The 27,474-nt window shown below is 50.8% G+C and overlaps 1 protein-coding gene across 10 annotated transcripts in view; it reads right to left on the bottom strand.

Moving 5' to 3' along the window:
• Positions 1–27,474, bottom strand: part of FANCA (FA complementation group A) — a 79,771-nt gene that overhangs the window by 17,637 nt on the left and 34,660 nt on the right. For 6 of the 10 annotated variants that reach the window (XM_063654604.1, XM_063654600.1, XM_063654606.1 and 3 more), the window contains 15 exons: positions 25,679–25,774; positions 25,531–25,590; positions 22,686–22,774; positions 21,789–21,849; positions 21,647–21,696; positions 18,674–18,747; positions 16,200–16,313; positions 14,580–14,716; positions 13,465–13,568; positions 13,065–13,158; positions 12,736–12,923; positions 10,094–10,190; positions 7,894–8,070; positions 4,466–4,539; positions 1,104–1,232 (listed from right to left, as the gene is read on the bottom strand). In XM_063654604.1, the coding sequence (XP_063510674.1) occupies positions 1,104–1,232; positions 4,466–4,539; positions 7,894–8,070; positions 10,094–10,190; positions 12,736–12,923; positions 13,065–13,158; positions 13,465–13,568; positions 14,580–14,716; positions 16,200–16,313; positions 18,674–18,747; positions 21,647–21,696; positions 21,789–21,849; positions 22,686–22,774; positions 25,531–25,590; positions 25,679–25,774 (1,544 nt within the window). The remainder of the gene's footprint in view (positions 1–1,103; positions 1,233–4,465; positions 4,540–7,893; positions 8,071–10,093; positions 10,191–12,735; positions 12,924–13,064; positions 13,159–13,464; positions 13,569–14,579; positions 14,717–16,199; positions 16,314–18,673; positions 18,748–21,646; positions 21,697–21,788; positions 21,850–22,685; positions 22,775–25,530; positions 25,591–25,678; positions 25,775–27,474) is intronic. The other 4 variants (XM_054455462.2, XM_063654601.1, XM_063654605.1 and 1 more) reach the window with 2 other exon arrangements.

The following is a 27,474-nucleotide window of genomic DNA, read 5'->3' on the forward strand; positions in this document are numbered from 1 at the left end:
AAGGAAGCCAGACACAAAGGGCCACATACTATGTGATTCTGTTGATATTAAACATCCAAAACAGGCAAATCCATGAACAGAAAATGGATTCGTGGCTGCCACAGGCAGGGGACATGGAGGGAAGCTGCATACACACTTGCCATCTGTACTGAACGCTGTAGCTGTAACACAACAGTGTGAAGCTGCAGACAAGGGCCCCTGGGGACAAAGCCTGGACAGCCCCAGGTACACTCCGTCCATCCTTCTGGCCCACACGCAACGCCTCAGGAACTGCTCTGTCCTGAGAATCCCTCTCAGATGGAGAGAGGCTGTGATGCCCAGTATCTGCTAGGCCATTTGTGCTGTGCTTCACACATGCTCACCTTGAATACCAGGTGACAGAACAGAAAAACAATGTTGTTGCTATTTTTTTCTTTTTTATGAGATGGAGTCTTGCTCTGTCGCCCAGTCGGCTCACTGCAACCTCTGCCTCCCGGGTTCAATCAATCCTCCTGCCTCAGCCTCCCAAGTAGCTGGGATTACAGGCGCCTGCCACCACACTCAGCTAATTTTTGTATTTTTATTAGAGAGGGAGGTTTCGCCATGTTGGCCAGACTGGGTCTCGAACTCCTGACCTCAGGTGATCCACCCACCTCAACCTCCCAAAGTGCTGGGATTACAGGTGTGAGCCACCATGCCCGGCCCAAAGTTGTTGCTTCTGACAAGTCTATACACATAAAGAAACAACCGATGCACGAAGCTTGCCTTTATTTTGTACTGACTTAGATTTGTTATGTGATATGCTCAAGTGTACTTTGCATACCAAAATTGGACTGAGAGAAAAATGCATTCTTAGAACTACCATGATTAAAAGTAAGGCCTCATCGGTGTGTGATGATTAATACTGAGTGTCAACGTGACTGGACTGAAGGATGCAAAGCATTGATCCTGAGTGTGTTTGTGAGGGTGCTGCCAAAGGAGACTGACATGTGGGTATGGGCTGGGAAAGGCAGACCCACCCTTAGCTAATTAGATGGGCACCAGCATGGCCAGAAACTCCCCTTTATATATATCCTATTAGTCCTGTCCCTCTAGAGAACCCTAATACAGTGTGTGCTGCTAACCTTTGGTGGAAATCCATCAGTGCGTTGACAAGAATGGTACACGCAGCCTCCAGGTCTCCGTCACAGCCCCCTGAAGCCGAGGACTCAGGGAGAAAGTGCTCATGGATTGCCCACTGGTGGAAGTCCTGCCTGGAACAGCAAACACTGCCATCAATTCTGAGAAATGCTTCGTGGCCAGCGGTTCCCCATAACCATGGAATAGGCCCACAGTAAGGGACACACAGCACTAGTGAGAGCTGGGTTGAGACTGGCGGCTCAGGACCTTGGAGTAGGGATGAGACCTGTCTGCAGGGTGGGGTGCCTGGGGACCTTGGAGTAGGGATGAGACCTCACTGTCTGCAGGGTGGGGTGCCTGGGGATGTGGGAAAGGCCTGGTCTCAGGAGTGACCTTTGTGACCCCCCCCTTCCACGGATCAAAGGCCACTCAGGATGACATCACACGGGGTAACTGCTGGCCACACAGCAGATGAGCTTGATGAACAGAATAGGCAAGCACAAAAATGTAGGCTGGGGCAGGTGCAGTGGCTCACGCCTGTAATCCCAGCACTTTGGGAGGCTGAGGCGGGCGGATCACGAGGTCAGGAGATCAAGACCATCCTGGCTAACATGGTGAAACCCCGTCTCTACTCAAAATACAAAAAATTAGCTGGGTGTGGTGGTGGGCGCCTGTAGTCCCAGCTACTCGGGAGGCTGAGGCAGGAGAATGGCATGAACCTGGGAGGTGGAGCTTGCAGTGAGCCGAGATTGCGCCACTGCACTCCTGCCTGGGCAACAGAGCGAGACTCCGACTCAAAAAAAAAAAAGTAGGCTGGAAAGTCACCTGAGGGCACCTGAGCTACTCACAGGCCCACCAGAAGGGGATGGTGAAGCAACCTGCATCCAGACTGTGGGCTCTGTGCATACGGATGGGAAAGGGCTCAAGGAGACACTCACTCAAAACTGCAGTGGCTACACCTGTAATCCCAGCACTGCGGGAGGCCAAGGTGGGAGGATCACTTGAGCCCAGGAGTTTGACATCAGCCTGAGCAACAAAGAGAGACCCCATTCCTACAAAAAATAAAAAATTAGCTGGGCATGGTAGTGCCCACCTGTGGTCCCAGCTACTCAGGAGGCTGAGGCAAGAGGATCACTTCAGCTCTGGAGAGGGAGGCTGCCGTGAGCCGTGAGTGCAACACTGTACTCCATCCTGGCCAACAGAGTGAGACCCTGTCTCAAACAAACAAACAAATCTGCAGTGCAGAGAACCATCAATACTGCAACCCATTTATGCAGAAAGAGCCACAACCAGGAAAATGCTCCACATGACCCTGCAAATGTGAGTGCTAAGGAGTGTGTGCTCCACCCACACTGTCTGGAGCTGGGGCGCTCCACCCACACTGTCTGGAGCTGGGGCGCTCCACCCACACTGTCTGGAGCTGGGGCGCTCCACCCACACTGTCTGGAGCTGGGGCGCTCCACCCACACTGTCTGGAACCGGCACAGAATGTATCTAAGTATCACTTAAGTAATTGAGAAAAGAAAGAAAATCCCGGAACACATCTCAACACAACTTCCACGCAGCGGTGACCTGAGTGCTAAGGAGTGGTCCTCATGACCTCATGCAGCAGACAAGCCCCTCCCTCTGACCTCCTCTTTAGATTCCACCCCAGAGAGGAGCCAGGAGAAACGGGGGTGTGTGAAGGAAGCGCTGGCAGAGCGGGCTTGGCGCAACCTGAACCATCAGCACCCGTTTTGCCGCAGGCAGCAGCGAGCTGTTCTTTCTGTGGCCCCTATGTTTTCCTTTTCCTATTACTTCTACTGGTTTCATCCAGAATCTGATACCAGGATCCAGGCGCAGGAGACACTGCTGCATGTGCCTGGAGGCCCCCTGATGGCCGGAAGGAGAAGGAGCACAGGGTGGCTGTTGCCAACCCTCTCCTGAGTCTAGGTGTGACAGGCACCCCGAGGTTCATGTACCCAGCAGGATGCTCCATGTCTGCAGTGACCACATTCCCCTCTTCCTGATCTCCACCCTAAACTCCACACCCTCAAACCCAAGGGCCCTCTGGGCTCCCTACTCCTCTGCCCAGAACAGCACATCCGGCCTCTCAAATAGTCTCAGTCATCAGCCCTGGGACCCATGGGGGCTCACTGCTTCATTTACTCACTTCCTGGTGCCCCCAAGTCAAGGCCGGCATCTCTCCTCAAAGTCTGCACCACCTGCTCCACACCAGCCTCTGCTCCTGCCTGGTCATTTCCTCTGACATGGCCCTGTCTGTTATCTCCAGAGCTCATTCCTACCTTTAATCCACTTCTGTGTCTGTGTGTTGCCAGGGCCTGGACACACGTGTACAGCTCCTGGACAGCAGCCATAGCCCAGCCAGGGTAGGGTGAAGTCTAAGTGGGTGCCTTATATGTGCCACATCTGCCCTCATCGATACAAAGGTGCCATATGGGCAGGCTTATTTCTTCCCCTCTATACTCCCTGCTTCTAGAACACTCTAGCATTGTCTGCCACATGGTAGGAGCTCAGTAAATGTTTCTTAAATAAAGGAATAACAATTGAAATTGGGCAACCCGGCCAGGTGCGGTGGCTCTTGCCTGTAATGCCAGCACTTTGGGAGGCCAAGGCGAATGGATCACGAGGTCAGGAGATTGAGACCATCCTGGTTAACATGGTGAAACCCCATCTCTACTAAAAATACAAAAAATTAGCTGGACGTGGTGGCGGGCACCTGTAGTCCCAGCTACTCGGGAGGCTGAGCCAGGAGAATGGCGTGAACCTGGGAGGTGGAGGTTGCAGTGAGCCAAGATCGCGCCATTGCATTCCAGCCTGGGCGACAGAGCAAGACTCTGTCTCAGAAAAAAAAAAAAAAAAGAAAAACAGAAATTGCCACCACGTGGAAGCTTTAATACATCTTGCCACCAAAAAAAAAAAAAAAAAAAAAAATTGAAATTGTGCTCAAAGATTAACAGTTAAACCAAACATTAAATTGAGGATAAAATGACAAAACATAGGCTTGAAGACAATGTGGAAAACCGTGTTAACATTTTAAAGGGAAGCTCCTTTTTCTTTTGAGATAGGGTCTCACTCCGTTGCACAGGCTAAAGTACAGTGGTGTGATCTCAGCTTGCTGCAGCCTCTACCTCCCAGTCTCAAGCAATGCTCCTGCTCAGCCTCCCAAGTGGCTGTGATGACTGGAACGTGCCGCGTGCCCGGCTAATTTCTTTTCTATTATTTGTAGAGATGGAGTTTCCCCATGTTGCCCAGGCTGACCTCAAACTCCTGGATTCAAGAGATCTCCTGCCTCAGCCTCCCAAAGTGCTGGGATTATAGGTGTGAGCCATCATGCCCCGCCAGGGTAGCTCTTTTCAACACTTACCGTTCAGTATCTGAAAGAGCATCAGCTTCAGGTTGAATTTCCAGCTCCAGGTGTAACCAGTCTTGGTAAGTTAACTGACAGAAAGGGAGCAATTCAATACAATGAGGACAGAACACACAATCCACCCACAGGTTTATAAACCAGTTTGTCATTTCATCTCATACGCAGCCCTCCATGTCCCTGTGTTACAATGAAATTGCAGCTGAGAGAACCACAGGAAAGAAACCTTAGTTTTGTCAAGAATGATTTCGTACAGGATTTCCCTAGCACAAAGATGTTAGTACTGTAATCCTTCTTTCCAAGTATAAAAGGGCTATTTTAGTCTGGGCAACATAGTAAGACCCCATCTCATTTAAAAATTACCTGGGCACGGTGGCTCACGCCTGTAATCCCAGCACTTTGGGAGACTGAGGCCAGCAGATTGTTTGAGCCTAGGAGTTTGACACCAGCCTAGGCAACATGGTGACACCCCGTCTCTACAAAAGATTTAAAAATCAGCCAGGCATGGTGGCACGTGTGTGTGGTCCCAGCCTCTTGGGAGGCTGAGGCAGGAGGATCTCTTGAGCCCAGGAGGTCAAGGCTGCAGTGAGCAACAGAGTGAGAACTATCTATAAAAAGGAAAAAAAAAAAGAAAAAAGAAACTAACAAAACAACAACATTGTACAGCTATTCACAGTAGCACACCTTCATTTATTTTTGGAAACAGGTTCTGTTGCCCAGGCTGGCGTGTGTACCCAGGCTGGCGTGTGTGCCCAGGCTGGCGCATGTGCCCAGGCTGGAGTGTGGGCGTGTGCCCAGGCTGGCGTGTGCGCCCAGGCTGGAATGTGCACCCAGGCTGGTGTGTGCGCCCAGGCTGGCGTGTGCCCAGGCTGGAGTGTGGGCGTGTGTGCCCAGGCTGGCATGTGCGCCCAGGCTGGAGTGTGAACCCAGGCTGGCATGTGCGCCCAGGCTGGAGTGTGGTGCCCAGGCTGGAGTGTGGTGCCCAGGCTGGAGTGTGGTGCCCAGGCTGGAGTGTGTGCCCAGGCTGGAGTGTGGTGCCCAGGCTGGAGTGTGTGCCCAAGCTGGTGTGTGTTGCCCAGGCTGGTGTGTGTTGCCCAGACTGGAGTGTGGTGCCCAGGCTGGAGTGTGTGCCCAGGCTGGAGTGTGTGCAGTGGTGCAATCGTAGCTCGCTGCAGGCTCTGCCTCCTGGACTCCAGAATCCTCCCCCTCAGCCTCTCAGATGGCTGGGACTGCAGGTGCACATCACCATGACCAGCTAAGTCTTTTAAAAACATTTTTAGGAGGCCGAGCGCGGTGGCTCATGCCTGTAAACCCAGCACTTTGGGAGGCCGAGGCAGGCAGATCACGAGGTCAGCAGATTGAGACCATCCTAGCTAACACGGTGAAACCCCGTTTCTACTAAAAATACGGGGGAAAAAAAAAAGGGCTGGGTGCGGTGGCTCACACCTGTAATCCCAGCATTTTGGGAGGCAGAGGCGGGATGATGAGGTCAGGAGGCTGAGACCATCCTAGCTAACACAGTGAAACCCCGTCTCTACTAAAAATACAAAAAATTAGCCGGGCGTGGTGGCAGGCACCTGTGGTCCCAGCTACTTGGGAGGCCGAGGCAGGAGAAACCCTTGAACCCAGGAGGCTGAGGTTGCAGCGACCCAAGATTGCACCACTGCACTCCAGCCTGGGCAACAGAGGAAGATTCCGTCTCCAAAAAGAAAATAATAATAATTTAAAAATAATAAAATAATTTCACAAAAGGCTTGGCACAGTGGCTCACACTTGCAATCCCAACATATTGGTAGGCCAAGGCAGAAGGATCACTTTTTCCTATTTTTAGTAGAGATGGGGCTTCATCATGTTAGCCAGGATGGTCTCGATCTCCTGACCTCGTGATTCATCCACCTCGGCCTCCCAAAGTGCTGGGATTACAGGCATGAGCCACTGCGCCCGGCCACCTTGAGATTTTTTTCTAAAGACCAAAACAACCAGGCAAACATCCTCAGAAATAAAGCAGTACCAAGGCACACTGGTGAGAGCAATGCCAGCTCCCAGTAACCAGGTGCACATGGATGAGCCGAGACCCTGAGCGACCACCACAGAGCCTGGCAGACATGTTTAAAACAAGTTCCCAGGGGCCGGGCACAGTGGTTCACACCTGTAATCCCAGCACTTTTGGAGGCCAGGGTGGGCGGATCACGAGGTCAGGAGGTCAAGACCAGCCTAACATGGTGAAACCCCGTCTCTACTAAAAATACAAGAATAAGCCAGGCATGGTGATATGTGCCTGTAGTCCCAGCTACTTGGGAGGCTGAGGCAGGAGAATCACTTGAACCAGAGAGGCAGAGGCTGCAGTGAGCCAAGATTGCCCCACTGTGCCCCAGAGCAAGACTCCAAGAGAAAAAAAAAAAACAAAAAAAACCAGGTTCTCGGGCTCAGTGGCTCATGCCTGTAATTCCTGCACTTTGGGAGGCCAAGGCACGCAGATAACTTGAGGCCAGGAGTTTAAGACCAGCCTGGACAACATGGTGAAACCCCGTCTGTACTAAAAATACCAAAATTAGTTGGGCGTGGTGGCAGGTGCCTGTAGTCCCAGCTACTGGAGAGGCTGAGGCAGGAGAATCGCTTGAACCCAGGAGGCAGAGGCTGCAGTGAGCCAAGACTGCACCACTGAGCACAGTGAGACGTTGTCTCAAAAAAATATATCAGTAAAAATAAAAAAAGAAGTTCGTGTTGGGAGAAACTGAGAAAGTATAGCAGGGTTTCTCTGTATTTATTAATTTATTTTTTTGAGACAGGGTCTTGCTGTGTCATCCTGGCTGGAGTAGAGTGGCGTGATCTTGGCTCACTGCAACCTCCACCTCCCAGGCTCAAGCGATTCTCCTGCCTCAGCCTCCCGAGTAGCTGGAACCAAAGGTGCACATGACTGCATCCAGCTAATTTTTGCATTCTTTGTAGAGATGGGGTTTCACTATGTTGCCCAGGCTGGTCTTGAACTCCTGAGTTCAGGTGATCAACCCGCCTTGGCCTCCCACAGTGCTGGGATCACAGGTGTGAGCACCGTGCCCAGTATCTGTATACTTTCTTAACAGCTGCACATGAGGCCACAATGATTTCAGTCAAGATTCCAATCAAACCATCTAAGTGCTGCTGTTCTTGCCTCTGAGGAGACAGTCTGCACACACAAACCCTAGACTAGGGACGAGGAGACAGTCTGCACACACACCCCGTAGACTCCGGACGAGGAGACAGTCTGCACACACACACCCTAGACTCGGGACGAGGAGACAGTCTGCACACACACCCTAGACTCGGGACGTGGCACAATGCAGGGGAAGGAACGGTCACGTATGTGCTGCTGTTCTTGCCCCTGAGGAGCACACACAAACCCTAGACTCAGGATGTGGCACGATGCAGGAGAAGGAACGGTCACCTACGTGAACATCTTCCTCTTTCAACAGCTCTCGGAAGGTTCTGTGTGTCCAGAGAGAGAGGGCAGCTCTCTGCCAGTCTGCAGAAGGAAGGTACAAGGGTCTCCAGGAAAGGCTGGCCGCGTCCTCCTGAGAAAGAGGCTGTCGGGCCTCTGAGAACAATCTGAACACAAGGAACTGAAACTGAAACAGAGAGTGACCCAGCAGTTTCTTCATTGTGCAAGTTTCACTGTGAGTGGGTGAGCAAATGCTCAGGTGGAAACAGACCATCAACAGCCATGCCACACACACAATCCCACATTCAGGGGACCTCAGTCCAGCCCCTGGGAGGGCACAACACACAACCTTACGTTCAGGGAACCTCAGTCCAGGCCTTGGGAGGGCACAATACACAACCTCACGTTTAGGGGACCTCAGTCCAGCCCGTAGGAGGGCACTACACACAATCCCACATTCAGGGGACCTCAGTCCAGCCCCTGGGAGGGCACAGAGCCCCTCAGCGGTCATGGCTGTCCACAGCGCTCCAGGGAAAAGCCTACGTGCAGACCTTCCTGCCATCTGACTGCTTCCTTGAACTAAATGTCTGGAAGCAGAATTGCAGGAACAAAACTGCCTCCCAGGGTAGGGCTGGTTTGGTCCTGGGCAGTGAAACTGCCCATCTCTAGGCCTCTGCCAGGAATGGCGTTCCCACCAAAAACGCACACCAACTGGACAAGCGAGACACACTATTGGTGCTGCGTGACCGCGTCCATCTCTGCGCCCAAGGAGATGAGATCCTCCCATGTTTATAACCAGCCGGCTCCAAGGACTGTCGTCCCTGCTCAGCACGCTGGGTGGGGACCATGCTGCCCTCTCCTAAGCTCAAACTCCATGTTTTCTTTAAAAACTTGGCACCAGGGACAAAGTTCCTCAGAGGAAATAACTGGAAATACGAGCACCCTGGATCCTCAGGGGCTGCTCCCAGATTCTGACTTCATTTATCTGGAAAGGGGCCAGGAATCTGCAGTTTCAAAAGCTTCTCAGTTGATTCTAATGTGAAGCCTGCAATTGAAAACCACTATTTTTTTTATTTTTTTGAGGTGGAGTCTCGCTCTGTCACCCAGGCTGGAGTGCAGCGGTGCAATCTCGGCTCACTGCAACCTTTGCCTCCCTGGTTCAAGGGATTCTCCTGCCTCAGCCTCCCAAGTAGCTGGGATTACAGGCGTGCGCCACCACACTGGGCTAATTTTTGTATTTTTAGTAGAGACAGGGTTTCACCGTGTTGGCCAGGCTGGTCTCAATCTCTTGACCTCATGATCCACCCACCTCGGCCTCCCAAAGTGTTGGGATTACAGGTGTCAGCCATCGTGCCCAGCCTGAAAACCACTATTTTATACACGAGACGTTCATTAAAATCCTATAAAAGGACAACACTGGTTTGCAGTGCCATTTCACCTTTGCTTTTGACATTCAGGGTTTCCAGTGCTCATCTTTAAATTCCTTTGTCTGGGCCAGGCGCCAGTGGCTCACGCCTGTAATCCCAGCACTTTGGGAGGCCAAGGCGGGTGGATCACTTGAGGTCAGGAGTTCGAAACCAGCCTGGCCAACATGGGGAAACCCTATCTCTACTAAAAAATATACAAAACAATTAGCCGGGTATGGTGGCACGTGCCTATAATCCCAGCCACTTGGGAAACTAAGGCAGGAGAACTGCTTGAACCCAGGAGGTGGAGGTTGCACTGAGCTGAGATTGCACCACTGCACTCCAGCCTGGGCGACAGAGCAAGACTCCATCTCAAAAAAAAAAAAAAAAAAATTCCTTTGTGCGAACAATGTAAGGAACATTTACTAGATGAGAACAATAAGAATTCTTCTTTCCAGGGAAAGATACTTATTATGAATACTGATCTTTTAATTCATCTATCCTATAAATACCAACATCTATTTGATTACAACCACAGACTTGTAGTTGTCTTCACACAACTTCACTTTACACTCAGAGAACACAAGGAAAGGCAGCGCTCAGCAGTCAGGCTGCCCAAGCAGACAGCAGAGGTGGCCGTGACAGCCAGCCTGACTCAGGAGCTGCCCCATGACAGCCAGCCTGACACAGGAGCTGCCCCTGAGATGGGCACAAAGCGGCAGCAGACCTCGGCCTTCCGATCCGAAAGCTGCGTAAACCTGAAACGTACGGCAGAATGGAAAAATAGGAAATGAGTGAACCTACCTTTTTAATAAGGCCTGGAGATAAGCAGCTGCACAAAGTATCTCGTGACTGGGAAGAAAACTTGCACAGAGAGTAAGAAATTGCCGCTGTACAAAATCTGAAAACAGAAATTATAACATATAAATGTAATCCATACAAAATAAGGGATGAACGAAAAAGTTACTTTGAATTTCACAAAACTGAATTTAGTGCATTCTGAACTGGATGGCCTGAGCATTGGTCCTTGGTTTTTTGGTTTGTTTGTTGTGAGACTGAGTCTTGCTCTGCCACCCAGGCTGGAGTGCAGTGGCACCACCTTGGCTCACTGCAATCTCTGCCTCCTGGGTTCAAGCAATTCTCCTGCCTCAGCCTCCCAGGTTGCTGGGATTACAGGCATCTCCCACCATGCCCAGCTAATTCTGTTGTAGTTGTTGTTAGTGCTTTTTTTTTTTTTGAGATGGAATTTTGCTCTGTTGCCAAGCCGGAGTGGAGTGGTGCGATTTAGGCTCACTGCACCCTCTGCCTCCCGAGTTCAAGCAATTCTCCTGCCTCAGCTTCCCGAGTAGCTGGGACTACAGGCGCCCGCCACCATGCCCAGCTAATTTTTTGTATTTTTAGTAGAGACGGGGTTTCACCGTGTTAGCCAGGATGGTCTCGATCTCCCGACTTCGTGCTCTGTCCACCTCGGCCTCCAAAATGCTGGGATTACAGGCATGAGTCACCGCAACCAGTCAAGTTTTTAATTTTTTTAGTAGAGACGGGGTTTCACCATGTTGGACAGGCTGGTCTCAAACTCCTGACCTCAAGTGATCTGCCCACCTCAGCCACTCAAAGTGCTGGGAGTATAGCGTTAGCCACCATGCCCAGCCCAGCCCTTGGTTTATTTTTTTCTTTGATACAGGGCCTTACTCTGATGCCCAGGCTGGAGTGCAGTGGCACAATCACAGCTCAGGGGATCACTTAAACCCAGAAGTTCAAGACCAGCTTGGGCAACACAGTGAGACCCCATCTCTCACTAGCTGGGTGTGTGGGTATACACCTGTGGTCTCAGCTACTGGGAGCCTGAGGTGGGAGGATCACTTCAGCCTGGGGGACACAGCGAGACCTGTGTCATTTACTCAACATACCTACAGCAATACTCATGAAAAATTCTGCCTTGTAACCCAGGAAGCTCAGAATGAGATTCCATGAGGTGATGGAAATGTCAAGCACTGTCGTGGTGTTCTTAGAGTTCTAATATTTCTGTTTTACTAATACATATTTGAGCCAGGCGTGGAGGCTCTTGCCTGTAATCCTAACTGAGGTGGGCAGATCACTTGAGGTCAGGAGTTCAAGACCAGCCTGGCCAACGTGGCAAAACCCCATCTCTACTAAAAATACATAAATTAGCTGGGCATGGTAGTGCACACCTGTAGTCTCAGCTACTGAGGAAGCTGAGGCACAAGAACTGCTTGAACCCGGGAGGCGGAGGTTGCAGTGAGCCAAGATCACGCTACTGCACTCCAGCCTGGACGATAGAGTGAGACTCTGTCTCAAAAAAAAAAAAAAAAAAAAAAAACAACCACACACACACCAAATATATATTTCATTCTCCCTTTCTTGTGCAAAAAGTAGCATCTGAGAGTGAGTTCAGTATTTTGCTTTCTTCACTTGGATATATATCCTGAGGCATCTCTGTGTTTCTAACAGGGGATGGCCCTGTCTCCCCCAAGCCACCTGGATGCTTCCCTCCTCACCAGCTCCCAACTTCTCCATCGGCCATGTGCCTCTCATGCCAACACCCAGTACTCAGTGTTTGGGGCCTGGGGCAAGTGGGGACTGTCTGGTGTGGCCAAGCGCCTGGGAGGGACTCTGTATCCCCGGAGTACTGAGTGCCTGCTCCCCGAGGCCCATGTCTGAGGTGTGGGATCCACGCAGCTGCCATCTGACTCCCTCTCCTTGCTCCACGTACATTTCTTGGGCCTCTTCTAAGTTCTCTGTTGTTCAGACCCTGTCATAACGTCAGCTCTCCCCTTTCCTGCACAGGGTCTCCGGCATCGCAACAGGGCTCTGTCCCGACCTGGGCTACCTCTGCCCAAGAGACCAGAAGCTGCAAGCCAAGCCCCAGCCAGCAACTCCCACCGGAGTCTTCCAGCCCTCTGTCCTGGCTTCCGCCTCTGCGTGGCAGCTGCAGGGAGCCCTTGAGGCCCTGAGCAAACCATTCTTGACCACAGGGTCCTTCCTCACCTCAGCACATGGCCCCATCTGCTGAGCCCTAGAGAAACAGCCCGAGGTGTACACACTGGGAAGCTGCTCACCGTGGGGTGCTGAAGAACCTGACCAGAGGGAGCTGGTCCAACCAAGGGCCAGACAACCCCAACACAAAACAAAGCAGCTCTCACCAGGACATCAAAGAATGCTTAACGATGTAGACAGTTACTATCTACTATTAATTTCAGCAGTTTAGTATAATATGATCTCATTTTTATGAACAAAGAAACAAACGCACGCATATTATAAACAAATGACAGATAAAATTCTGGAAGGATATACATCAAAATGCGAAAAAGTGGTTATCTTTGGGTGGTATATCTGCATGTCTGTCTCTTCTAATTTTATCAAACGAGCATGTGTCACTTTTCTAGAGAGAGGAGAGAAGACGCGACTGTGAAAGAAGAGCTCACTTCAGGCAGAAGAGCAAGGAATCCCTTGTCCTACAGGTCAGGAGGCTGTCGAAGAGCGCAGGGACAGGAAGGCCAGCATCAGGTGCAGGAGGACCCACATCCACCTTCGGGAGTGCAGACCTGGACTCACCCAGGTGCACGGCCAGGGCAGCCAAGCCCAGCACATGTGGGGCACTCAGGCTCGGGCCCTGCAACGAGAACAAGGGTGGCAGAGCAGACTGCCCTCTTCCCAGCTGGAATTTTCCAGGGCACTGAAGACAAGCTGGGAAGCAGCAGCCTGGCCCTCAGAGTGGGCCCCCAAGGGTGGCCCCCGTGAAGGAGAGCCTCACCTGGTGACGGAGCAGCTGGCAGAGCCGGGTGAGCACTGCAGGGAGCACACGTCCACACATGGTCCTCATGAAGAGGGTAGCCCAGGGGCCCTGCCTGCAGAGACAACCGTGAAACCATCAGTACTAGCCATTCAGTCCTGCACATCCCTCCAACAGCTAATCCAAGCACCAGCGGCCGAAGAAAGAGCCAAGCTGTTCCCCAAAACAACGGTCTTTCTGGAAGACAACCCATCATCTGCAGTGCTTCCCGACTTCTGCTGCGTCCTATTTGATGAAACTCAGCACCGCCGCGGGCTCCTGCGGAGACGAGCTCATGCGTCCCTGGCCTGCAGACTTGGCCCAGCAAGAGGTGGCACCCAGAGGAGCCCCACCACCCAGGGAGCTGCCCACGCCTTCACACCTCTCCGGGGGAGCGACACTGGAGGCTGCCATCAGGTTCTGACAGAAAGACGTCAGCAGGAGGTCCACAGCCTGCAGAGACATGGTTCTCATGAGCGCGGTGTCCTGGGGACGGGAGCATCAGGAAGGAAGCCGGCCAGCGCTCCCGCCACAGACATTGCCATTCTGCTTTGCAAACAGAACTCCAAAACAGGCTTGTTTGGAGGGCACATTACAATGCAAACTGGTGCCCAGGGCCCCCATTCCCCAATCCTGGGAACAGCAGCCCTCATGTAATCGCCAACCACAAAATTCTACAGCAGTAGGCGGGACTGGCAAACCTTGTGTGTAAGGGGCCAGAAAAATATCTTAGGTTCTGGGGCCAGAAACAGCCTCTGTCACATGTACTAAAGAGGCGGTCAAGCCCAACCTGGTCAACATGATGAAACCCTGTCTTTACTAAAAATACAAAAATTAGCTGGGAGTAGTGGTGCGCACCTGTAAGCCCAGCTACCCAGGAAGCTGAGGCAGGAGAGCTGCTTGAGCCCAGGAGGCGGAGGTTGCAGTGAGCCAAGATCGCGTACTCCAGCCTGGGCAACAGAGAAGACTCAGTCAAAAAAAAAAAAAAAAAAAAAAAGAGGCCAAGTGCGGTGGCTCACGCCTATAATCCCAACACTTTGGGAGGCTGAGGCAGACAGATCACTTGACCTCAGGACTTCTAGACCAGTCGAGGCAACACAGAGAAACCCCATCTGTACAAAAAATACAAAAATTAGCCTGGTGTGGTGATGCACGCCTGTAGTCCCAGCTACTTGGGAGGCTGAGACAAGAGCATCACTTGAGCCCAGGATGTCAAAGCTGTGGTGAGCCATGATTGTACCACCGCACTCCAGCCTGGGCAACAAAGCAAGACCCTGTCTCCAAAATTAAATAAATAAATAAAATGTAAAACGAGCTCTTCATACACAAACAGATTAGGGCGGCTGACCCTGGAAGACTGCTGCCCGGCCCTGGAACATCTGATACCATAACTGAGCAAGTCAAACAGAAATTGAGAGAAGGCTCCATGCCTCTAATACCTCTGCCTGGTGGAAAATGGTGAAGACACCCTGCTGTGTTCTGAGCCCCCACACCTACCATGTGTTCCCGTGGCTCCAGTCTCGGCGTGTTGATGCTGAGCTGAATTTTTGATATCTCAATGCTGCTGTCATCCTCATTGTGGCCCAGGACAGCCCTCAGTCTTTCAGAAATCACTGCCACCTGTGCCGATATAACTGCAAAGGAAGAAACTAGTTAGGGATGACAGGAACACCGAAAGGAGGGATGCAGCTGCGGCCTAGAGAGCTCCGCCTCCCGTCAAGTGCGATTCCACGGATCCTGCTGACTGCACATATCCCCCAGCCAGGTGCTGAACACCAGTGTTTGTTCGCCCCGCAGGGTTTGCAGCCTTGTGATGCAGCATGTGTCATGGCAAATGGGGCCAGACGCCATCCACTACCTTTTCCTGATTAGCTGAGAAGCGATGATATGTTCATTCACCGACACGAACCTCCACTTTTTATGCTCCCCGTCTGAAATCCCATGCCAGCCCTCCAGACACCACATCTGTCTAAGCGCATGCCAGAGGTTCCGTGTTGGCCCAGGGTAATAGGCCACACACAGCCCAACTACATCATTTAAAGGTGAAAACCGCTTTGCTTTTAGAAACAGGACTCACCTGACATTATCAACCTCTTGCTTAAGCACTGGAACTTTTCCTCCATGTCCCCACGTACCACATTCTGCACAAGCACATCACTGAATCACTGGAAGGCTGCACTCAGGAATTGGCGCACTTGGTCTGAGTGAAGACCGTCGAGGCGCTGCAGCCCCAGCTAGTGCTAACAAAGTTGTGTTAACATTGCCTCCATGCAGAGCTTGCAGTGAGCTGAGATCACACCACTGCACTCCAGCCTGGGTAACAGAGCAAGACTCCGTCTCAAAAAAAAAAAAAAAAAAAAAAAAAATTGCCTCCATGTAGGCTGGGCACAGTGGCTCACACTGAAATCCCAGCACTTTGGGAGGCCCAAGACAGGTGGATCACCTGAGGTCAGGAGTTCAAAACCAGCCTGGCCAACATAGTAAAACCCCATCTCTACTAAAAGATGCAAAAAATTAGCCAGACATAGGGGCAGTCACCTGTAATCCCAGCAACTTGGGAGGCTGAGGCGGGAGAATCGCTTGAATCCAGGAGGCAGAGGTTGCAGTGAGCCGAGATGGCGCCACTGCACTCCAGCCTGGAGGACAGAGTGAGACTCTGTCTCAAAAAAAAAAAAAGAAAAAAGAAACTGCATGTTCTCAATCCACAGATGAACATTTCTTACTCTGGATTTTACAGAAAACCGTCACATGGAAGAAGGATCACAGGGCAGAGACCCTGTGTCTGATGTGACATCGACTCCGGCAGGCAGGATGAGGGAAAACAGGCATCCTAGTCATGCGTTTTCTTCTCCATCATCATCCGTCCTACTCAGATGCAACTAGCAGAATATCCACCTTCTGCCAAGGGTCTGTGACAGCTTGAGTACGACTAGCCTTCCACCTTGTCTCAAAAAAGGTTCCACACCCGCCAGCCCGAGGTTAATCTTTACCACCAACTACTGGACTACTAGGAAGACACACCAGCCTGATGTCACTACGGGGAAAATGGCCCAGCCACAGAGCTCCAACCACAGGCTGCACACATGAGACACGGCGTGAGCTCCCATCCATCCTCACCGTCACGCTGGCTGGGGTCTGTCATGGAGGCTCTCAGCTCTCCCAGTGCAGCTGTGAGCTGTCCCAGGGGCTCCTCAGCAGAGCTGGATTCTGCCCTCACTCCCAGGGTTGCATCTGTGAGAAGGAGGAGGAGACCAGATGGAAAGACACTCAACAGGACTCTTCACTGCAAAAACAAGAAACTTCACACAGTCAAATACAGAGCTGTGAACTTCCAAGCTGCTGCGTGTGGCAGACGGAGGGATTGGGAGTCTCTGAGGAGGTAAATGAGGTGTTCTCCCTGATGCTGGATGCCACCACATCGAAAATTACCATTATAAACAAGTTTAATAAAAAATTACATTTATAAACAAGTTTAAGAAAAAAAGTGGTTCTGTGTGCACCATCAATACCACTCCACCACTGTGAGAAGCATACATGTGGAGGAAAACAATGAGGGTCGGGGTCGGGGGCTGGCGAGGGTGGGGACAGGATCACGGATGGGTGACCATTTAGTCCCCTGGTTCCTCAATCTTTTTTTTTTTTTTGAGATGGACTCTTGCTCTGTCACCAGGCTGGAGTGCAGTGGCATGATCTCGGCTCACTATAACCTCTGCCTCCACGGTTCAAGCCATCCTCCTGCCTCAGCCTCCCGAGTAGCTGGGACTACAGGCATGCACCACCATGTCCAGCTAATTTTTTATATTTTTAGTAAAGACGGGGTTTCACCACGTTGGCCAAGATGGTCTCGATCTCCTGACCTCGTGATCTGCCCGCCTTGGCCTCTCAAAGTGCTGGGATTACGGGCGTGAGCCACTGCGCCCGGCCACCACTTTCAATATAAAAAGGAAGATACGCTGCATGTTTTTAAAGTAAAAAACCTTCAAGTTCTGGGGTTGCTGGAGAAGACACAAGCATGAAAATGCACTGCTATGCAGTCACAGCCAAAATGAAACCAGAAATCACAGGCTCTAGAAATCATAGGCTCTAGGAGTCTGTGCGTAAGCCTCATCAGACAAATGATTAGAAACCATTCTGGAAGCCACTAAAAGCTAAGAACAAGTGAACCCCAGGGGAAGGAGGATCCTGGGGGAAGGAGGACACCTCTCAAGAGAAGCAAATGCCTCACACCACAGGGTACACAGCCCTGAAGCCCCTGTGGCATCACCAGCACAACTGAGAGGTCATGCTCTCAGGGTGGGTTGGCCGGGCGCGGTGGCTCATGCCTGTAATCCCGGCACTTTGGGAGGCCGAGGCAGGTGGATCACGAGGTCAGGAGATTGAGAGATTGAGACCATCCTGGCTAACATGGTGAAACCGTGTCTCTACTAAAAATACAAAAAATTAGCCAGGCGTGGTGGTGGGCGCCTGTAGTCCCAGCTACTAGGGAGGCTGAGGCAGGAGAATGGCATGAACCTGGGAGGCGGAGCTTGCAGTGAGCTGAGATCGCGCCAGTGCACTCCAGACTGGGAAACAGAGCAAGACTCCATTTCGGGAAAAAAAAAAAAAGGCTCATCGAGCCTCCCTGGCCCTGCAGGTGGAAGGGATCTAGAAGAGCACATAGGGGGCTGGGCACGGTGGCTTATGCCTGTAATCCCAGCACTTTGAAAGGCCGAGGCAGGCGGATCACTTGAGGTCAGGAGTTCGAGACCAGCTTGTCCAACATGGCAAAACCCCATCTCTACTAAAAATACAAAAACTAGCAAGGCGTAGTAGTGCGCGCCTGTAATCCCAGCTATTACAGAGGCTGAGACAGGAGAACTGCTTGAACCCAGGAGGCAGAGGTGTCAGTGGCTGAAATCGCACCACTGCAGTCCACAGCCACAGAGTGAGACTCTGTCTCAAAAAAAAAAAGCCCACAGGGAAGCAGCAGCCTCAGATCTACGCCCTCAGCTCAGAGCGGCTCCCACAGGGAGGTGCTGGCTTCTGCTGGAGATAAAGCCACACTGCAAGAAAAACCAGCCTCATGATGGCATCTCCCACTGCTGCCCGACTGCGGCCTTTCACGGATTCCCAATGAGGGCGTAGATCTGACTGACAGCTGCACCACTGCTCACTAGAGGCCAAAAGAGCCTGACTTCTACTCCTACCTGAACTGCGCAACAGAAAAGTGCTACGTGACACTCCCTACAACAGGCTCGAGCCAGTGCTGTAGGCCCCAAGGTGGCCGCTGAGAGAGCACCCGAGTCTGAAGCCTGTACAAACACACCTCAGTGCGGCCCACAGAAAAATGACGAGTGACAAAGTGGGGCTGTGCACTGCACACACTCCTTTCCAGAAGGTGCTAAGTGATTCTTCAGGACCTCCAGGTAAGAGTCTGTGCCATGGCTGGCCCTGGGCGTCAGCATGGTGAGTGGACCCTGTACCCACAACACCGGCTTGAGCTGGCACAGCCATCCCTGAGCTCACTCAGGTGGTGTAGCACAACAGACGCTCAAGGTCAGGAAAATGGAAAAGCACAAGTCCCAGAGGGGACAAGCAGCCCAGGAACTTACCTTCCGGCTTCTCTTCAGCAGCAGAGCAGGCCTGGCAGTAGGTGGAGTACAGAGATGGGGGGATTTTATCTGCTCTGGATCACAGGAAAACAATACAATTAAGTCAGCTATAGTTTAAATTAATTCAAGATTACAATCCCCAAATCTATTATAAAATAAAAACATATTAAATTTAAATAAATTATAAATACTGTGTACAGTATGAGCCTGTTTTTAGAAAAAAAGATTAAAATATATATATAGATTTAAATAGCACTGTTTCAAAATGTATCATATTAATCATATATTAACATCTAAAAAGCTAGACCACAAAATACCACCATTGATTATCCCTAGGCAGTGAAATTATAAATTATTTCTATTTCTCTCATACAATTTTTGGTAATTTCCAAATTCAAAACATGAATCTTCGGTTTTTTTGTTTTTTTTTTTTTGAGACAGAGTCTCCCACTATCACCCACACTGGAGTGCAGTGGTGCAATCTCAGCTCACTGCAAACTCCACTCCCAGGTTCAAGCAATTCTCCTGCCTCAGCCTCCCGAGTAGCTGGGATTACAGGCGCCTGCCACCACGCCCAGCTAATTTTTTGTATTTTTAGTAGAGACGGAGTTTCACCCTGTTCGCCAGGCTGGTCTCGAACTCGTGACCTTGTGATTCACCTGCCTCAGCCTCCCAAAGTGCTGGGAATTACAGGCGTGAGCCACTGCGTCCGGCAAAACATGAATTTTTGTTAATTTTAATGAATAATACTAAGAAAAATGTTTAGTTCGTCTCATTAAAAATATGCAAAATTGGGCCAGGCGCGGTGGATCCTGCCTGTAATCCCAGCACTTTGCGAGGCTGAGGCAGGCAGATCATGAGGTCAGGAGATTGAGACCATCCTGGCTACCACAGTTAAACTCCGTCTCTACTAAAAATACAAAAACAAAATTAGCCGGGCGTGGTGGCGGGCGCCTGCAGTCTCAGCTACTTGGGAGGCTGAGGTGGGAGAATGGCGTGAACCCAGAAGGCGGAGCTTGCAGTGAGCCGAGATTGCGCCACTGCACTCCAGACTGGGTGACAGAGCGAGACTCCGACTCAAAAAATAAATAAATAAAAAAAAATAAAAGGCATTAGTTCATGCTAAAAATCCTTAGCAAATTAGTAAGAGGGAACTTTCTTAACATGATAAAGGGTAAGCCAGGTGCAGTGGCTCATATTTGTAATCCCAGCACCTTGGGAAGTTGAAGCAGGAGGATTATTTGAGGCCAAGAGATAGAGATAAGCCTGGGCAACACAGCAAAAATCCGTGTCCTCAAAGCATTTAAAAAATGGCTGGGTGTGGTGGAGCGTGCCTCTAGACCCAGCTACTTGGGAGGCAGAGGGGGAAGGATTGCTGAAGCCCAGGAGGTCAAGGCTGGCTGGGTGTGGTGGAGCGCGCCTCTAGACCCTGCTACTTGGGAGGCAGAGGGGGAAGGATTGTTGAAGCCCAGGTCAAGGCTGTAGTAAGCCATGACTGCACCGCTGCATTCCAGCCTGGATGACAGAGTGGGACCCTGTCTCAAAACAAATGAAAGGATCCCAGAGAATAAACTTATTTTAAGATTTAAAAAATGATTTTTGCAGAGCATGGTGGCTCACACTTGTAATCCCAGCACTTTGGGAGGCCGAGGCGGGTGGATCACAAGGTCAGGAGTTTGAGACCAGTCTGGCCAACATAGTGAAACCCCGTCTCTATTAAAAATACAAAAAAAGAAAAAAAAAAAGGCTCGTTGTGTTTTTTATCTTCTTACAGGTCTCAGAACTTTATAAATTTTGCTGGAATATAGGACTTATACTTTCCTATTTCTTCCAAGGGTGACCTTTGTGATACCAACCAACTTTCTTACTAGAAGCCTGCAATGTAAGTGATCCAAGGATACCTTATTATTCTAAACAATAAACTTCCAGGTCTACTCTAAAGTTCTGCAGCATGAGGCTTTCCCAGAGCTCTCTTTGATTTTCCTTCAGTTCTCCTCTTTGCACAATCGTTATATACTGAAACATTTTCTTTCACTGAAGAATGATGCAGCCGGGTGCGGCGGCTCACACCTGTAATCCCAGCACTTTGGGAGGCTGAGGTGGGCAGATCGCTTGAGCCCAGGAGTTCAAGACCAGCCTGACCAACATGGTGAAACCCCGTCTCTACTAAAAATACAAACATTAGCCAGGCGTGGTGGTGCGCACCTGTAATCCCAGCTACTCAGGAGGCTGAGGCAGTAGAATTGCTTGAACCCAGGAGGTGGAAGTTGCAGTGAGCCAAGATCGCACCACTGCACTCCAGCCTGGGCAACAGAGTGAGACTCCATCTCAAAAAAAAAAAAAAAAAAAAAAAAAAGGCCAGGAGCGGTGGCTGACACCTGTAATCCCAGCACTCTGGGAGGCTGAGGTAGGTGGATCACCTTCTGAGCTCAGGAGTTCAAGACCAGCCTGGCGAACATGGCAAAACCCTGTCTCTACTAAAAATACAAAAATTAGCAGGGCATGGTGGTGCATACCTATAATCCCAGCTACTCAGGAGGCTGAGGCAGGAGAATTGCTCCAACCCAGGAGGCAGAGCTTGCAGTGAGCCGAGATCAGGCAATTGCACTCCAGCCTGGGCGACACAGCGAGACTCCATCTAAAAAAAAAAAAAAAAAAAAAAAAAAAAGCCAGGCACAGGCTTGTAATCCCAGCTACTCAGGAGGCTGAAGCAAGAGAATCGCTTCAACCTAAGATGTGGAGGTTGCAGTGAGCCGAGATCTCACCTCTGCACTCCAAGCCTGGGTGACAGAACGAGACTCCAACTAAAAAAAAAAAAAAAAAAAAAAGGAACCAACTAATTTTGGAGCCAATATTTTACAAATAAAACACATTAGTGATCAAACAAATTTCTCTACAGAAGATCCACAATTCTTCGCATTGTCAGAAGAAACCTGGAAGCACAGTCATCCCCTTCTAGCCACTGCTGCATACCTCTTCAGAGACTCTATAAATGCCACACGGGAGTCAGGGATTTTGGGGAGCTGTGGGAAGAGAAGAGACCTGTGAGAGGCTGACAAGGAAAGTCCTTGCTTTGTACACAACTGGTTACAAACTCATGGAGACGCATACTGACCACTCGAGGTGTTAGCAGGGCAGGGAGGAAGTGGGACACGTAGTAAGGCCTCCTGAATATGCTGCAACACAGAGAAGCAGACAGTGCATAGGTGAGTGCAGCGAGAAGGCAATTCCCACAGACAGTGACTGGTGTTTCAGAGAGTGAACTGCGAGGGCTTATTCCAAAGCCACGATGCATTATGAAGTCTTCTTGTGCACAGTTCTGGGACAAGGCATGTGTAGGGCAGGCCGTGCTAGCCCAGCCCTGAGTCCACGGCAATCAGGACCACATTCGGCCTGCTCCCTGGGCTTGAACGTGGAGCCTGGATCAATCTGAGGCCACGAGGACCATGTAAGGTCCATTTGGGGCAATTTCCCTAGAGCTAATTTCAAAACCCTGGGAGCCGCAATCAGCTCATCCACATGCCTAACCACCAGAATTGAAGATGTTTTGGGATCGCACCAAATTCAATAAAGCTGAGCTGTTGCTATTCAGCTCTGTTACTGACTCCATATTGGCCACAAAGAAGGCACTGATAAAAAAAATCGTCATGGCCCCACTGTCTTCCCTCCCACTGCAAACTCCCCAGTCAGCAGTTCCTGTCGGCTGCTTCAGCACGGGAGGGGCATCACCTGCTTTTACAGAGGAAAATATGTTTCACAGCAAATGCACAGCTCTTGACCTCACCCCATATCCCCTAACGGCAGGATCCTCGATTTACAGCCCTGACTCCTGTCTCTCCATGAATAGACAGTGGCCAACCTGCCCCATGCGGCTCTGGGCAGAACTGGGACACACTCCAAAGAGCCCCAGACGCTGACAGGCATCAGAGTGGAGTCTGCACACCCTGCAGGCATCAGAGCGGAGTCTGCACACACTGCAGCTGCCAGCGGCCCTTTGGGCAGCCCAGCCTACCTGGCCTCCATGACGGTGATTGGGATTTTCCCCGTATGCTCAAACACCATGACGGCCTTTTCAACATCCTGAAGAGCTTGGCTGTGGGGCTGGTTCCCATACAGGGAGGAAGGGAAAAAGAACAGAGGACTTTAAAGAAAAGAAAGTGAGCAGTGAAGGCCACACTCAACCTGTGCTTCCTTGTTGAAAGGCTCTGTACACATTAAAGGTAAAGGCCCACATGGTGTGCGCACAGCAGGGTCCCTGGAGCACTCCACAATGTCCCAAATACCAGCACGACAGGGGAGGATGACACTGCCACCTCTACACGCACAAGGCTCAGACCCGGTGATGTGAGCCCTCCTCGAGAGCTCAGCTCTGCTGAGAGCCTGCCATGAGCCTCTTTCCTGCCTCTAGGAAAGAGTTGAAAGTAAAGATTTCTAGGTGGGAAGGGGTAGAGACTTAATTTTTGAGATTAAAAAAAATTACGAGGGCTGGGTGCCATGGCTCATGTCTATAAACCCAGTGCTTTGAGAGGCTAAGCGGGGCAGACTGCTTGAGCCCAAAGAGTTCAAGGCCAGCCTGGGCAACATGATGACATCTCATCTCTAAAAATACAAATACATTAGCCAGGTATAGAGGCACGAGCCAGTGGCCCCAGCTACTCAGGGTGTGGAGGTGGAAGGATTGCCTGTGCCCAGGAAATCAAGGCTCCAGTGAGCCATGATGGTGCTACCGTACTCCAGCCTGTGCAACAGGGGAAGTCCCTGCACCAAAAAAAAAAAAAATTCTGAGGCCAGGCGCGGCGGCTCACACCTGTAATCCCAGCACTTTGGGAGACCGAGGCGGAAGGATCACTTGAGTCCAGGAGTTTAAGACCAGCCTGGGCCACACAGGGAGACCCTATGTCTACAAAAAATTTTAGAAACCAGCCAGGCATGGTGGCGCACGCTTGTAGTCCCAGTTACTCAGGAGGTCAAGGTGAGAAGATCGTTTCAACCCAGGAGTTTGAGGCTGCACTGAGCTGTGATCACAGCACTATACTTCAGCCTGGTCAACAGAACAAGATTCCCCCTCAAAAAAAAAAAAAAAGTAATTTATAAATAGGAATAAATTATAAATGGAAAATTGTATTAAATATTTTCACCTAACACTTTAATGTCACCTATAAGTGTTCTTCAGTAACTCGTAACTTTAAAATAAAAAGGTCTTAAAAAGTAAACAACGGAGGGCCAGGCGCAATGGCTCACGCCAGTAATCCCGGCACTTTGGGAAACCGAGGCAGGCGGATCATGAGGTCAGGAGACCGAGACCATCCTGGCTAACACAGCGAAACCCTATCTCTACTAAAAACACACAGAATTAGCCGGGCGTGGTGGCGGGCGCCTATAGTCCCAGTTACTCGGGAGGCTGAGGCAGGAGAATGGCATGAACCCGGAAGGCAGAGTTTGCAGTGAGCTGAGATTGTGCCACTGCACTCCAGCCTGGGCAACAGAGCGAGACTCCATCTCAAAAAAAAAAAAAAAAAAAAAGAATGGGCCGGGCGCGGTGGCTCATGCCTGTAATCCCAGCACTTTGGGAGGCCAAGACGGGCAGATCACGAGGTCAGGAGATAGAGACCATCCTAGCTAACATGGTGAAACCCCATCTCTACTAAAAAAAATACAAAAAAATTAGCTGGGCATGGTGGCAGCTGCCTGTAGTCCCAGCTACTGGGGAGGCTGAGGCAGGAGAATGGTGTGAACCTGGGAAGCAGAGCTTGCAGTGAGCCGAGATCGCACCACTGTACTCCAGCCAGGGCGACAGAGTAAGACACCGTCTCAAAAAAAAAAAAAAAAAAGTAAAAAGAATGTTTTCATTAGGCCAGCCACGGTGGCTCATGCCTGTAATCCCAGCACTTTGGGAGGCTGAGACGGGCGGATCACGAGGTCAGGAGATCAAGACCATACTGGCTAACATGGTGAAACCCCATCTCTACTAAAAATATACAAAAAATTAGCCAGGCATGATGGCAGGCGCCTGTAGGCCTACTATAGGCTACTCGGGAGGCAGGAGAATGGCGTGAACCCGGGAGGCGGAGCTTGCAGTGAGCCGAGATTGCGCCACTGCACTCCAGCCTGGGCGACAGAGCAAGAGTCCATCTCAAAAAAAAAAAAGAATGTTTTCATTAGTGACCCACACACATCACACGACCATCTGACATTTGGCTGCTATAAAAATAGTTAACACTTGGCCAGGCGCGGTGGCTCGCACCTATAATCCCAGCACTTTAGGAGGCCAAGGCAGGTGGATCACGAGGTCAAGAGATCGAGATCATCCTGGCTAACATGGTGAAACCTCGTCTCTACTAAAAAAATAAAAAAATTAGTCGGGCGTGGTGGTGCACGCCTGTAGTCCCAGATACTTTGGAGGCTGAGGCAGGAGAATCACTTCAACCCAGGAGGCAGAGGTTGCAGTGAGCCGAGATCACGCCACTGCACTCTAGCCTGGTGACAGACCACGACTGCGTCTCCAAAAAAAAAAAAAAAAAAAAGTTAACACTTTTCTGTGATTCAGAGAAAAACATGACCAACCACCTCTCCATTCAACCCCACATGAACCAAGATCTCCTAAAAGGACAAATTTACTGCAGCCTGAGGCACTTCGTTCCCCGACACAGTAACCCTTTCCATGCTAATGCTGCGAACACACACAAGGTGGGAAGGCAATACAAAGGCCCTCAGAGCCTCGCCCCCAGCTGTGCCCAAGGCAAGACCAGACATGAGACTGGGAAGGCTGAAAAACTCAACTGAAGAGTCAAAGGAAACTGGACCTTTGCATGGTGGGCGTGACTGGCTGAGACCCTGCAGGGCTCAGGCAACATTACCTCAGTCATGTCCCCAGCTGATGACAAATCCTCGTAGAGTCCCATGTTTTCTATAGAAACCTTCAGAGAAGAGACAGAATGAGAACAAGAAAACAAAGCAGTGTCTGCTGGGACAGGTGTGAGGAGTGGGCATGGAGGGGCAGCTTGCCTTGAGGTCAGCCAGCCGTGTCTTGGCCAATGAGATGTAGTCTGTGAGGAGGGAGCGGTACTTGCTGGGAACCAGGGGTGGGTGGAGAATGTGCACCTGAGGACACAGGGCAGAGTGCAGCACCGTTAGTCTGGGAACTGCCCGGGACTCCAGGGAGGCCACAATTCACTTCCAACATCCACAGTGCTGAGTAGAGAAACACAGCCCTTTACAGACTTATGAGTATGCAAAGCAAACCATTAGTAAAATTAAAACGCAAGCCGGGCGCGGTGGCTTACACCTGTAATCCCAGCACTTTGGGAGGCTGAGGCGGGCAGATCACGAGGTCAGGAGATGGAGACCATCCTGGCTAACATGGTGAAACCCCGTCTCTACTAAAAATACAAAAAAATTAGCCGGGCATAGTGGCGGGCACCTGTAGTCCCAGCTACTCGGGAGACTGAGGCAGGAGAATGGTGGGAACCCAGGAGGCGGAGCTTGCAGTGAGCCGAAATCACGCCACTGCACTCCAGCCTGGGCGACAGAGCGAGACTCCGTTTCCAAAAAAAAAAAAAGAAAGAAAAAAAACCACAATAGAAGCCTGTTTCCCCAGGTGAAAAATGAAGAAATTCTAATGTAGTTGGTCCTGCAAGTCCAGGGCGTGGCTCACTGGGGGAACCAGGGATGTGCAATCCTAGCAGCAGCAGCAGCAGGAACCGGCCCCGGCCCGCCTGCAGCTCCATGCCTTTGGCTTCCTGCTCAAAGGGGAAAGAGGGGACATAGCGTGTTTTTTTTTGTTTGTTTGAGAGGGAGTTTTGCTCTTATTGCCCAGGCTGGAGCGCAATGGCGTGGTCTCAGCTCACTGCAACCTCCACCTCCCAGGTTCAAGCGATTCTCCTGCCTCAGCCTCCCGAGTAGCTGGGACTACAGGCATGCGCTACCACGCCCAGCTAATTTTGTATTTTTAGTAGACAGGGGGTTTCTCCACATTGGTCAGGCTGGTCTCGAACTCCTGACCTCAAGTGATCTGCCCTCCTCAGCCTCCAAAAGTGCAGGGTTACAGGTGTGAGCCACTGCGCCCCGTCAATTTTCTTAAAAGACGAGGGTCAAGCTGGGCACAGTGGCTCACGCCTGTAATCCCAGAACTTTGGGAGGCCAAGGCGGAGGGATCACTTGACCTCAGTTCAAGGCCAGCCTGGGCCACACAGCAAGACCCCATCTGTACTAAAAAAAGAAAAAAAGAAAAAACAGCCAGGTTTGCTGGCACGCACCTGTAGTCCCAACTACTCAGGAGGCTGAGGTGGGAGAACTGCTTGACCTGGGAGGTCTAGGCTACAGTGAGCTACGATGGCAACACTGCACTCTAGCCTAGGCGACAGAGTGAGACTGTCTCAAAAAAAAAAAAAAAAAACCACATGAAATTTTTTTTAAAAAAAAAAAGCAAAAATGAGATCCTAAAACCCTCACTGCAGTTCAACTTGCTCTTCCTGCGTAACTGGGTGCTGAGAACATCTCTCCATGTCACCACTCAGACCTGCTCACTGTTTTGAGGGAGACTGAACAGTGACATAATGTATCTACCCACCTCCTTGGCCTAGATGAGAAGCGTTTCTTAGCATTTGCCATTACTGGCACACACGCACTCACTGTGTGTCCACATGGACACCCCCAGTTGCAATGTTTGTGTTGTTTCACCATAAACTGCTTGGGGAAGGGGAAGGGCCTGGCTGAGAGGCTCAGAGCAGATCTGCAGGAGGCTCTTGGGGAGACCAAGGCAGTCCTTGAGCAGGTGAGCAGAAGCACCAGAAATCATGGAT

The sequence above is a fragment of the Pongo pygmaeus genome, chromosome 18, assembly GCF_028885625.2.
Source record: "Pongo pygmaeus isolate AG05252 chromosome 18, NHGRI_mPonPyg2-v2.0_pri, whole genome shotgun sequence".
NCBI lineage: Eukaryota > Metazoa > Chordata > Mammalia > Primates > Hominidae > Pongo > Pongo pygmaeus.